The following is a 13,819-nucleotide window of genomic DNA, read 5'->3' on the forward strand; positions in this document are numbered from 1 at the left end:
AAAGGAGGAATGCAGGCACTGATGGAGACTGGGTGGCACAGGCACTGTTACTTGTGTGTACTGGGTTCATCCAAGGCTGGATGAACAAAGCCCTTATATCTGGAGGAGAAAAGGCAATAGGGAGGTTAACTGCTGTTGTGTTCCTTGCAAATGCTGTTGGATACCTGCTCAAAGGGGTGGATCCATGCACCAGGTAAGTCATAGCTTGTCCAAGCTCTGTACCCAGCTCTTGATAACAGTTACTGGTTCTTTGTGCTCTCTTCTCTTCATTGACCAGATCCTTTCTGTTCTTCTGAGAGCTTGCTAGTTCTCAGGAAATGTTCCTCACTGGCATGTTCTACCTAGGAATTTTTGTCTGCCTGAAGTATTGTTCTGCTGGGCCTCATAATATAAAGCTCCTGAGAAAGGACCTTTCTTGATTTTTTTTTTTTTTTTTCTTCTCGGCTATCATTACTGTGAACTCATTTTTTTATCCATTTAGATGTATTAAACTAATGAAATATAGACCACTATGTTAGAACCTCAACTGAAAGAATCCAGCTAAATAACTTTAAAATCCTAATTCAAAAAATCTCATAAAGCTCAGAAGAAAATAATAGAGGCAATCAAACCCATTCAGTATTATAATACAAGTCTCCAGCATCTCTGTTGCAATAATTTGTTTTTATTTGTTACTCTACATTTTAAAAGCAGTAAAGCACCCACGAAAGTGCAAGTAATAAATTTATGTAGCAGTCCGGCTTCCATCGAACAAAATGTTGTGCAACAAAACTAAGAATGTTTGTGAGCCTATTTCAGAGCGTAAAAATCACGCTTTGTTTTGTAGCTGACACATTTCTAAAGATAGCTCAGTCATTCCTGTGTTGCTATTGCTCATTATTCCCAGGAATTACATAACACTATTTTATGAAGGGGAAGATGTAAATGCAGCTGACCCTGGGACTAGATTTCACAGGAGGTAAAAGCAGCCTGAGTGGTTTGTATTGATATGCTAAACTGATTATGGAGCTTGTGTTTGGCTGGGCTGGTGAAATGTTCTGCATTTTTACCCAAGTTTGCACCATTCAGCTTTATTTTTGTGGAGAGATGAGCAGAATAATAGGAGAACCATCTCACAGTCTTTTAATACCTTTTGCCTTAATTAGAAGGGGAAAAGCAATGTGTGTTTGGTACTTCTTGGACAACTTGAAACAAATTCCAAACTTGCAGTTTCAGTTTGACAGGGGAGCTACCTTGACTCTCCTGCCAGTTGTTAGGAAGGTTGCTAATTCTCCCTTCTCCCCCAGCTGCCAGTGAGGAGAGTCACATTAGTACCTTCTGTGGTGTTACTCATGTTGGCTTTGTGCTCCAGCCAAGATGCTGCTTGCTTTCAAGATTTTTCTCATTTTCAAATTTCATGCACATATATATTTTATGTATATGTGACAATGCTAAATGCACTGTCCTCTGACCCTCTTCCTCAGCAAAGGAGGATCAGGTCCTCTCTCATTTTCTTGCCCTAGTTTCTGTCATTCCTTTGAAGAAATAAATGGTGGGGTTTTTTTCCCCCATCAGCCTCCTCCAATTATATCAGGCTTCCTTTGGCAGGTAGGTGCTTTTGGCTTTGACAAATAAAGTTGGTCTGTCAGTCAGAGGCATCCTTGCTATATCCATTAGCTCTGCTGCCAGTCACCGGTGCTGGGGCTCGCTGCTGCAGCTTCGAGCAGCATAATTGCTTGCTTTTCTGAAGTGGCATAGCTTGAGGGAGAAGTTAGAGATGAAGGCTGCAATTTCATTATGGAATATTGCAGTGTGCTAAAAATGTGCCCATATTGTAATAGAAAAATCTAAGTAAGTGGAACCTGCTCTTTGTAAAAAGCCTCAGTTTAAAGCCGTGGATCTTAATTTGGGTGAAAGTGCAGCTTCTCCAGGAGACTTTACCTGTGAGTGCCCCTTCTGATATCAAAGACAAACATATTTCTGCTCTAGCAAGTGGGTGGTATTTTTCTTCCTGGCAGAGATGCAGGGGTCTGTGTGCAGATGGGATTTGGTGACATGTCTCTCCTGGTTAAATTGATCCTGGTTAACCTTGTTCAGAGCAATGATGCTGGAACATAAATCATTAGCGATGATGTTGGTGACTCAGCTTTCAGAGGAGCAGAGGCTCTGCTGGGCTTTTATAAAAGCAGACAGGTGACAGCATTTGTGAGGACTTGTGTCTGGCCAAGAGCAAGTCTGGCCCAGAGCAGCTGCGGGAAGGGAAGCCCGTGCCTGGGCCGGGGCTGGCGCCAGCCCAGCCCTGCTCTGCCTTGTGCCAGCTGGGTGCCTGCTGAAAGCTTGAGCTTCATGCCAGCAGTAATTGATTGTAGGCTTTCCTGGAGCAGAGCCCTGGTACCAGCTGTAGCTGAGTCTCTTCCTCTTTTCCAACCCCCTTTTTTTACACCCACCTGCTTCTTAAATACATTCTTTTTTCATCATCTGCTAAGCCTTCTTATCCCTATTTTGAAGAGCGGGGAGGAAGTCGGTGTGTTGGGTTTCTGGTAAATGTGCATCGCATCCCCTGGGAACAACAGTGGCATAAGCTTCCAGGAAAAACACAAGATGACACATAAATCCTCATAAAAATCCCATTTACAGATTCATAGCTTCAGTACAAGAAACAAATCCTGGCATTGTGTAGTAGCTATAAACAGCACCCTGTGAGCTAATTATGACTTGCTGTGTCCCTAGCTATGGCAGGCACTAATCTGCAGCTCCCCCCGTGCAGGAGATGGCAAAGGACGAAGAGGAATGGCTAGCAGCAAGCCACAGCTCTGCTCTGATTTATTCAAGAGGCAGATTTGTTGTTTTGCCATAGGTCACAGGGGGAGAAAAATAAGGAGATCTAGCATTCAGGTAAAAAATTGGCTTTAGGCCTCGTTAATCTACAGCAGGTGATGTGTGAGTGTGGTTAGGTAAACATGCTTTTGAAATCCATGTTTAGTATTCTGCATGCTCACCACCGTGTGTTTGCAGCATCTGTACTTCAGTGATAGATGTTACCACAAACCTCCAAAATCAGCTGCATCTGTTTAGTCAATTGCAGTAAAAGAAAAGCATCAGTATTCTTTCTTTTTTAGGAGGCTGCTAATATTTTACAGTTTTCATTTTTTGGTCTCAATAAATCAAATATGTGATTGCTATATCCTAATAGTGCTTCATGGGTGTATTGCTGTCAGCTTTGAAAATGGCAGCCACTTCTTGCTATGAAGTTTAAATTAAGCAAGAACTTGTCATATTGTCTTTTTCATTGTAGACTCTGCAATTTGGAATGGTATGAGCTGGTTGTGTTGGGTGCCTGTATTTCCAATGCAGAGGATGTCTGACAATAAACAGGTTATAAGGAAATATGCCTTCAACTTGCATTAATTCAAGTTTTTTGAATCACTGATTCACTTGCAAGAAGATGAAATTTTTCTCCAGGAATATTTGTCTTTAACCATACCAGAGGTTTTCTTTGAATTGATTAGGAAAAAACGGGTTTATTTTAAAACATTCATCACAGTAATGTAATTCCATATGTCTCTGAAGTATTTGTTTCGTGTTGTTATTCATGTGGATGTCCTTTGCAGTAGTAGATCATGCTCTTAAAAACATTTCAGTCCTAAAATTACCAGTCATCAGTTGGCTCATGGTGACAGAGTGGGTCTGAAGCACTTGGTGCTCAGAAGCAGATCAGACCACAGGAGTTTGTGCCTTATTAAAAGCTTTAACTTTATTTAGCTCTCACTGCCAGAGGAGTGGTTGACACTGGGTAGCTTGAGCCTGGATTTAAGACATATTAGCCATAAAAATACTGTCTCATGAAAGAAAGATCAGCATAACTGACAACACTAACTGAGCTGGCCCACTTGTGTGTCTGAATAAAAGGAAGGATGCACATGAATCTTTACAGGGTCAGGATTTCTGTGTGGCTGGATCAGATGCTGAGGTTAGGAGGGTTTTTCTGAGGTTGATGATTAGCTTTCAACTACAGTTTCTCCAGCTTAATCCCCTAGGAAGGAAAGCTATCACAACTTCTGATAAGAAAATCTCTGGGGTGTAACTATCACTCTGTCTCTGGATTAAAGAACAAAGCACAAACTGAAAAAAAAAATACAGCTACTGTACTTAAAATAAAAGATGGCATCACACAATGCCTTTTAGTCCAGTGAATTATACATTCTCTCAGCCCTAAGCAGTTATTTTTATATCATATCTCAGAGCCTTCATACTTCAATTTCTCTTGGATGTGGCTGCAGACCATCTAAAGGTTGTCTACAAAAAGTTATTTTTATGAATTTCTAGGGGTTTGATAGTTAATCTGAGGACTGTGTAAGCTGCATTTTTGGTTCATATCACCTTTGACTTTCCTTTGCCCTTCTCCAGCTTGCTCCCTATGCCTTTTTTGAGTTTGTTACTCAATTTGTTACCTATGATAGCATCTCAAGGGACCCAAAAAAAAATTGATGCGTTTAAAGCTTCAGCAAAATTGCCTGTGTTGGGCATGGAAGAAAGATCAGTGCTTCCTTAAGGGGAATGTGGCACAGAGTTCTCAGGCCTCTGCAGGTCCCAGGAAAGCCATATGGAAGAGAAACACATCCCAGATCCAGGACAGCCTTCTTCCTGGTGTGGGTTGTCACAGATGCCAGAGGATACAACCTAAGGACTTCTTACAGAGTGACTTTTAGAGGTGCAGAGAGTGAAAGGACAAGGGGGAATGGTTTTAAGCTGAAAGAGGAGAGGTTTAGGTTGTGTTAGGAAGCTGTACAGCTCAGGTTGTCAGAGAAGCTGTGGCTGCCCCATCCCTGGAAGTGTCCAAAGCCAGGTTGGACAGGGCTTGGAGCACCCTGGGATGGTGGAAGGAGTCCCTGCCCCTGGCAGGGGAATGGAATGAAGGGATATCTTAAGGTTTCTTCTACCCCAAACCATTCCGTGATCTCTATGAAAGGACAGCCTGTTGGTAAAATCTACCTGCAAAGGGAGCTCCCCTCTTCCTGATCTAACTCTAAATTGCACTCTACAAAGGTTACTTTGGAGAATTTAAATTAGAAAGAAGCTCAGGTATTGCAATGTTAAGGGAAAAGCTCTAGTTTCAGACTTTGTAAAGAGAGTTGGGTGGGGATGAGGGCAGAATTAAGGCAGAGAGCTGGAACAGAGTTGATTTTGTCTTACTATGATCTTTTAATCATATTACTTAAAAATGAAAGATTTATGGTGTGTGTGACTTAAAGGGTGTTAATTGAACCACTTAGTGGCTGCAAATCCCTAACCATTTTTCACCTGTCAGTTCCTGTTTTCCCCTCTAAGTCTGTCTATTAATGCTTTCCAAATGAATGTTAACCCCTTGTTTAACACCATCATGCTGCAGTGGGATCTTTGCTGTGCCAGAACTAATGAACATGCTTTTGGGCACAGAAACCATGTTTTTCTCCATCTGTACCATCAGTGAAGTATTTTAAATCTATCAATCTCAAACAGAACTGTTAAACTCTTGTCCTTTACATCTTTCTACCTACTCAGTAATTCTTAATTTTCATTGTCTGGGGGTGATTTCTTTTTTGACAAGATGTGGTTGTGTAATTGTTCCACCTGAGTATGAAGAGAATATTCATCCTCTAACACCCAAAGTGTGTCACCAGCTCATCAGCCTTCCTCTAGCACCCTTTTCACTTGCTGGTGCTGTCTGATGTCCTCTCAAAGCCATCCAGATAGGAGATTGCTTTTTAAGATATGGCTCTAGGTTGTATTCTTTCTGCTTGTACATGATGGCTTTACTTACAGATTATTTCCTTTCTTCCTTAAGCTCCTTGAAGCGCTGACTTGAGAGGAGATAATCTGGTTGGGAGGACAGGTTTGAACTGATAAAGGTGTCCTGTGGTGTGGTTTCTACCTCCCTGCCAGTGGCTGGAGACTGTTCCCAGCCCACAGCTCAGGGTGGTGGAGCTCTAGGCCTCTGAACTGCTTTTGCTTCCATCAGGGACTGCTCCAGCTGGAAACATGACTCCATGTGTCAGATGTGGTTAACTCTGGGCTGCTGCAACCTTCACCTCATGGAACTGGTGGGCAGTGCCTGCCAACTCCATTTGGAACTCAGGGAGTCACTTAAGCCTCTTGGAATAAGGCTTCTAGTAAATCATAGGCTGTCAAGACCTGCTTTTCTGTGTGGGTACCTAGTGGAAGTAGAACTGAAATAGTGATGACTCCTTGATGGTGCATTTGTGGACAGCTCTCATGCCTACAAGGGTTAGGGATACTTAACATTTTCTCATTAATGACACATCATGGAAGAGGTGAACCTAGGGAAATCATTGCATGAGCTGTATCAACTGCAACCATCATCTTAGCAGCTGGTGGTTAAAAACAGTGACTTATATTGGGTAAATAAAATTTTAAGTTTCTGAATGTAAAGTTTAAAACAGCAAGGAATGCTGTTAAGTTTCAGCATAGTCAGGAGCAGAATGGCAATGCTCCTTACTGTTACTTAACTAATGGAAAAATGAATGTTTAACTACCATGAGCAAGGAAAAGGATTTTTCCTCTTCTGTGTGTAAATTATTAAGGAAAACAGGATTGAAGGGTAGGTATAGCTGGAACCAAGAATTTAGCAAGGTATAATACTCCTAAATCAGTATCCATGTATCTACATCATATTTCAATGTGTAGCTGCTCTGATCAAAGCAGTACTAAGAAGTTACAGAATTGTGGACTTCTGGTTTGTATTGTTGGTTAAAACTTGGCCCCAAGGCTACCATGATCCAGTTATCTGTGTCAGAGCTGCTCGAGGACCTGCATGAATGGGATCTGTCAGCTCAGCTTCTGCTCTGTACATCACACTTGATACCTGCTGGCATGCTTCTTGGCCAGATGGTCCGGAAATTGGTGAACAAGTATTACAAATTTTCTTACCTCTGTCATTGGGAGTCAGAGTGGAGGCATAGTGCCAGAATGCTGCGAGTGTGACTTGGCAGTGTTGCTGCTCTTGTTTTCTCTGCTGATCGTTAGAGCTTGCCAGTGGAACCATCATTTCGTTTTGCACAGCCCCTCGATCAGCTTGAAATAAAAACCTGTGTGCTATATTTTCCAGTTCTTGATCAGAAACATTTCCTAAAATATTCATAGTAAACAAATTGCTGTTTCCTCCTGGATATGAAGGCATTTTTAGCATTTACAGAAAGCTGGAAGTAGTTTCTCAGAAGTCAAATTTTCATGTGCACATAGTTACATATATAGAGTATTAGCTGTGTGCTGCAGGAGAGGTTGATTTTTCTGTCCATGCATCTAGGCATTTTACATATACAACTATTCTTAGGTAAGTAGTATATGGTATAATAATAATTTGGTATAATAATATGGTATAATGGTGATTATTATTGTTGTTGTTGTTAATTTATGGTATAATAATATTTTGTTTATGGTAATAATAACAGTAGTGTCTATTGCTGAGAGGTAAAGGCATCAAACCTTGAGCTCTCTGAGAATTCATGTGGTACTCAAATAGCAAAAAAAAACCTCAGTGTTTGAAATAATTGCATTTTTAAAAGCTCTAGACCCTAGCACTTCAAGGGAGAGATGTCTCTTCAGCAAATAAAGTTTTGCTTTTAGTTTGTGGAATAAGGTTTTATTTCTGATGGATTTTGTATTTTTTCCCTAAGTTGCATGCTTCAGTGGGGTGGTTTGATCAAGGTGCTGTGTGCTTTGCAAAGATACTCATTGTGTAATGTATTGCAAGAGTGATTTTTGTGTTGTACATGGATTTACTGCAAGACTGACCAGGGTTTGCTCTTTTTAAGCTGTATCAGCTGGAGTAGTTACCACAAGCACCTGCTAGCCAGCAGTGACTATGAAGGCACTGTCATCCTTTGGGATGGATTCACAGGACAGAGATCCAAGGTCTACCAGGTAACACACAACCAGCCAGGAGCATTTCCTGTTGCATGTACAGCTCTGAGTCTGAGGTGCTGCTCCTAGTCCAGCAAAAGGCTGTTCTGTTCCACAGGCTGAAATGGATATTCCTCCTGTTTGGTAAATGCCTCTCATCTGCACAGCTTTATTGAGCTGTAGTCCTCCAAGGGGGGCAGCTCTGTCTTCCTCTCACAGTTGTGAGGCAGTTATGTTTTCTTGCTGCTGCTTTTGGGTAGGGAATCTACACAAGGAGAAATCAGTTCCTGGGAGCTGTCTCACCTTTCTTTAGAAGCCTCAGTCTCTCCATACCTGTTCCACTTCTGTAGGGGGGTGGAATATAAGAAAATAGTGTAGAAAGTAATCTTACCCCTAAGGAGTTTCAGCTGGGTCAATTAGCAAAGATTAGGAACAGGCCTGACTTTAACAGGCCACAGCTGTACCCAATGGGAAGAAGATGCTATAAAAGAGTGGGGTGGGTGGGTGAGAAGGGAACTGGGGTCGGTGGCTGCTTTGGGAAGAGGAAAGAGTCAGTGCTCTGAGGAGCTGCCCATGAGAAACACCAAGGAGGTATGGAACTTTTGTGATAAGGAGACAACAGCGTGGAACCCCTGCAATAAGATGACAACACACTTGAGTCTTGTCAAAAACCTTTTGTAAAACTCTGCAGTGATTGCCAGCACAGGTGCTAGAGATGCAGAAGTGCAAAATGCAGCCTTGAATAAGGCTGGGAGAAGGGAGCACAAAGCAGAGCAAGGCAGCTCCTTCCCCACATGAGACCTGGTCAGGAGAAGTTTCTGGCATTTTGTTTCTTTGTGAAACTCAAACACTGTATTTCTATCTGATGGCTTCTGAGGAACCCGTGATCAGAACAAGAGGTTGGAAGAGGGCTGCTGTGTTTGGGAGGAGGCTGGAAGTGCTGCAGGCTGTTGTGTAGGTAGCACAGCCCATTGAAACTGGTCAGTGATAATGAATGAACTACAGACTCCTTGACAGTTCAACATAAGCTTTATGTCTAATCAGCAGATTTAGAATTTATTGATTAAAAGGTCCTCATTTCCAGACAGGAGGAGCCTTGTTAACCCCCATCCTGTAAGCTAGTGAAGAATTCGGCCAATCTAGGAAACTCGAGTTTGTTGTTTCAGTCCTAATATATCACACTATGGGAATTTTGCAGTTGATTTCAATGGTAATTATGAAACCAAAGAGGAAGGTTTTTAAAAAAGTTCCTATTTAGGCCACCGTTTACCTTCTCATTGTTTTTTAGTCATTTAATAATGCTTGTTTTCACTAATCCTTTGCATATCTCAATGAAAGAGAAATTATACTGGACAGAATAAATCTAGTCTGTTTTCCCCTCAGATACATTTTGCAATTCTTTATGAGGCTGAATAATGAACCTAGAGACGACCAGCTGTTGCTTATGTTAAATCAAACTCATTTTGCTTCCTATCAGATTACTTGAATTTTTTATTTGGATTTGCATAGAGGCATTGACATCTGCTTTGCATGTACTGAAACCCTTTAGTGACTTCATCCTTGTGAGCTTTTTGTCTTGTAAGCCTGTGTTGAAGGCTTTACACAAGGGGTTTGACTGAATTTCAGATTTTATTCAATGTAATGCTGTGCTTTCATGTGGGATGGATAGCATAGCAATTACAGCTCTGCTGTGTTTTGAGGAAGAGTGTGCAGTCTTAATAATATTTATTTGAGTGGTAAAACAGAGGATTAGACACCAGGAGACTTACTTGATAGCTCAGCAGGAAGGTGAGGATTTCCTGGACTTTCAGAGACAAGATGTTTGAAATGAGCATCTTGTCAGTATTGGGAGATACTTAAAAATTGCTTATTAATACTGAAAGATACAGCTGCAATCTAGGATAAGCAGCAGCTCATGGTGGAACCACAGCCAGTCAAATACTGCTGCAAAACCAGGTTTTTGATGTGTATATCCTGAATTATTTTCTTTCTTTCAAAGTAAAAATGAAATCAGTTTTAATTTTTAAAAAAACTATTCTAGTGTTTTCTGCTTTCCTGGCATGTCTAGCATATTGGTAGGATCAATCTGATTAGGAGAAAAGATATTTTTTGAAAAACTGATAAACATAGTAAACTTCTCCCTCCAGGTCCCTGACAATTTATACCAAATCTGTGTTTTCCTGTACTGTTTTATCACATTAGAGCTCACTACCTTGCCATATTGTTTCTCTCAACAGGAGCATGAGAAAAGGTGCTGGAGTGTTGACTTTAACTTGATGGACCCCAAGCTATTGGCTTCAGGCTCTGATGATGCCAAAGGTACTGTTTTATTTCACATTCTGTGTAGGAGACATAGGCTCTGTGTATTCCATGGGAAGAACAAAAATGTGCTATTTCAAGTAGCTGATTCCTCAGCTGCCTTCAGTATTGTAATTGCTGAGGTAATGTGGCAAGATATTACTGAGCCATTTGGATCTTGGAGAAGGAGAAGCTTTGTTTGGATTAACATCTCTTGCTTCACGTTTTTTTGTGTAATGTACTCTCAGCTAACATTCTCCTGAACTCCAAACAAACCAAAATGTGTTTTAACATTAGTTAAACTTGTTGAGTTAAAGCCTCAGGGCCTTTCAAAAGAACAGCATGTATTTATATTTCAAAAACAAGGCTGTCAGTAAAACAGCAGCAGCTAAAAATGCCTGCTGCTCTTTTACCTGTAGCTCTGCATCTTAAAGACTGTGTTTCTTGGAGCTTTAAGGAGCTGGATTGAGTAGGAGTGCTGGGAGCAGCTCTCAGCCTTCCACACTCCTGGGTCCATTTGAAAAAGCACTTTTGGAGAACCCTTCAGCCAAGCCCTTTACTACATGGTGGTAAGAAATGTTCCTCTTCTATACAGGAAGCTCCTAAAGAAGAGGATGACACTGAGGGAGGTGTAGAATTCTTTCTCCCTAATGAATAAGAGCTTTATCTGGAATGTTTACAGTATCAAATCAGAGTTATTTAACAGTAAGAGTTTAGAAGTTCCTTTCCTAAGCAGTGGGGATCACTTCTCCCAGATGGGCTGACAGAGCTCTGGACAGAGCTCTTCATGATTTGCTTTGAAATGATAAATTAATTTTTCATCACTGCTAAACTTTGTAAGGTGCTTCCCCCTTCCAAAAAGCTTTTAAATGCTGTTCCAAAAAGAAATTAATGTTCCTCAATTACATTTGGCAATAATATAATCATAGAATCGTTTGGGTTGGAAGGGACCTTTAAAGCTCATTTTTTGCAGCCTCTGCTGGAAAAAGGGACACCTTCCACTGTCCCAGGCTGCTCCAAGCCCCATCCAGCCTGGCCTTGGACACTGCCAGGGATCCAGGGGCAGCCACAGCTTCTCTGGGCACCCTGTGCCAGGGCCTCAGCACCCACACAGGGAACAATTCCTTCCCAGGAGCCCATCTCACCCTTCCCCTTGTCCTGTCACTACAGTTCCCAAAGCTGCTAATTCCATTTATAAAACTTTAATGATTATTTTATATTTAAGGTGAATTTAAAATGTTTTCAGTACATTTCCCTCCTTTTCTGGTGGAAGACAGGTGTGTTTTCTGTGTGCTTAAATGCAGCAGAAGTGAATATTCACCTTGTAAGTTAACAACCTCTTCATCAGTGCTCCCCACTCTTGCCATGCATATAAAAAGCTAATCTGGCAGGTGGATCTGCATTTATTAGCATGTTAACAAGGTGTCCAGTTTTGCAAAGCCCAGCTGCAAGCAGAGCTTCTGTCTTCAGCTTAACTGTTCACTTCTTCAGTAATTGTCTCTAAAAGTGTACTGTTTACTTAGAAATTATTGTAATAAAGCCTGCAGATCCACATAACCTGCATTTCAATTCACAAAGGTCTTTTGAAGGTGTATTGGGGTTTTGGTGGATAAAACTGGTCTGGAACATTTTATCCTTTATTTTTACCATGACTTGCCTGTGATTTGCATATATTAAGAGCCCTTTAGAGACAAATTGAGTCTCAGCAGAGATTTTAGAAGTTTTTGAGGTACAGATCAATAGTAGCAAAATGTCCACATTAATGTTGTAGTGTCCATCTTCCATTTGGGTGATCACACTGAAAGGAAGGAATAGTAACACTCATGACAAATATCTTCATTGTAACCTGCCTAACTTAAAATTTTGTCCTTCTGTTTATGTTCATGGTGGTTTGGTTGAGTTCTGGTCAGTTTTAATACACAATAATACATGTCTGGCCCAGTAGAGTGTCTGGCAGGAAAGATCTTTTATCTACTTCTCCTGTCCTCTTTGATTTCTCTGCTCCTTTGAGGCCACACCGGGTGTGCACGAGCTAATCTCATCACAAAGCACAAGTATCACATTTCCCTGTCAAGTAGTCAGGACAAGGCAGCCAAAAAAGGGACAGCTTTGCCAGTTCTTCCTGCTTGCCTGTGTATCTACCTGTCTCTCCTCTTTTTTTTCAAGTCAGAAGCTAATTCTGAAAGTAGATGTGTGTTGGAGAAGGTGCTTATGAATGAAAAATCCTGTGCTTTTCAGCTCTCTCTGCCAGGGCTCAGGCACTGCAAAGGGGATGCTAACAATGCTGTTAGGCAGAAAATGATTCTCCTACAATTAGCAGCAGCATCCCTGGACCCCAGGTTCTTGCATTGTCCATCTTGTGAGATGAAAATAATCCAGAATATGCTTATCTGTGGAAGATCTTCCTATTTTCACAGCAGATAATGACAGCATAAAAGCATTATTGTACTTAGAATAACTAGTGTGTGTACAAACCCTTCACTTTCATCTACAGTTGTTATGCACTCTCTTTTTCAAGGGCCAAAGGTACTTGTGTATGTCTGTAGGCACCCAAAGGTATACTCCAGCTAGATAGCAGTGAGCAAAATTGGTGTTTACTTGTTCTACAAGGAGCTTGGGGAGTAGGCACAGCCTTAATTTAAATTCTTTTATGCACATAATAATGGCAGGAGCTGTGATACTCGTGTAAGCAGGAAAGGGTGAATTTCTGCTCTTGGAGAAGAAAAGATGAATTTTGTGAAGGCAAAATGATGCCATCAAAGTACCAGGACAGGGCTAGAGCTAATCCACTTATCTAATGACTTTCAGCTGTCTGTTCTCTATTGGGGGTGGAGTTTTATGGCCATGGTAAAGTTAGCAGATGAGGGACAGTGAAATATTTGGTGATGCTCTGTGGGTAGAATTTGTCTTTAGGGGGATAGATGCAATTTTTTGGAGTGATCAAATGTTTCTGTGGTCTGTTTTTGAAGCTCTCTGAAACTGAAGAAAATAGAAGAAGCAATGATAAATTCAAATTTAAAAAGACACCTGTAGTTCCTTCATTATTCCTGGCTCAAAAGTGAGAAGTAGGATAGAGCCAGGAGCACCTGAGAGCTCTGAGTTTGTAGCAATTGTTACTTTTTGTTGTCTCATGGCAAGGAGGAGTGCAGGCCTGTGTCTCATTACATCTAAGGAAAGTAATTTCCATGCTGCCTCAATAAATGAGACCCTGTACTAGTCCTGCAGCTATTTTTTTATAGTGCACTTAATTCAGCAAGGCAACACAGATATGCAGATATGGGTTCATTTAAAAAAAAAAGCCCTCTACAGAGGGGAAATGACCTGAGAACTGCAGCTCAGTCTGCTCCATCAGCTTCCACAGGATTGTTTGGGACTTCATTTTCATTGATATTTCATTCCTTCAGTTTCTGTTGACTTGAGGTGTAGGTATTTATTGCCCTCAAAATATCAAGTTGAACATTCAGTTTGGTCATTTTTCTGGCTAAAAGTTTAGTAATTTTCTGGAGATTTGGGAGGTTGTTGGATTGATTTAGTGGAAGTGCCTTGAAGAAGTCAAGATGATGTTGATATTTATTTTTTATTGACAGTAAAGTCTGTGCCTTATACAAAGAGTGCCCTGCAGTCACTGCCTACTGCCAGTCAT

General features: G+C 41.1%; 1 protein-coding gene across 2 annotated transcripts in view; it reads left to right on the plus strand.

The window, feature by feature from the left end:
• Positions 1-13,819, plus strand: part of COP1 (COP1 E3 ubiquitin ligase) — a 125,809-nt gene that overhangs the window by 53,540 nt on the left and 58,450 nt on the right. For both annotated transcript variants that reach the window (XM_036388145.2, XM_036388146.2), the window contains exons 13-14: positions 7,791-7,899; positions 10,116-10,197. In XM_036388145.2, the coding sequence (XP_036244038.1) occupies positions 7,791-7,899; positions 10,116-10,197 (191 nt within the window). The remainder of the gene's footprint in view (positions 1-7,790; positions 7,900-10,115; positions 10,198-13,819) is intronic.

Source organism: Molothrus ater, chromosome 9, assembly GCF_012460135.2.
Source record: "Molothrus ater isolate BHLD 08-10-18 breed brown headed cowbird chromosome 9, BPBGC_Mater_1.1, whole genome shotgun sequence".
Taxonomy (NCBI): Eukaryota; Metazoa; Chordata; class Aves; order Passeriformes; family Icteridae; genus Molothrus; species Molothrus ater.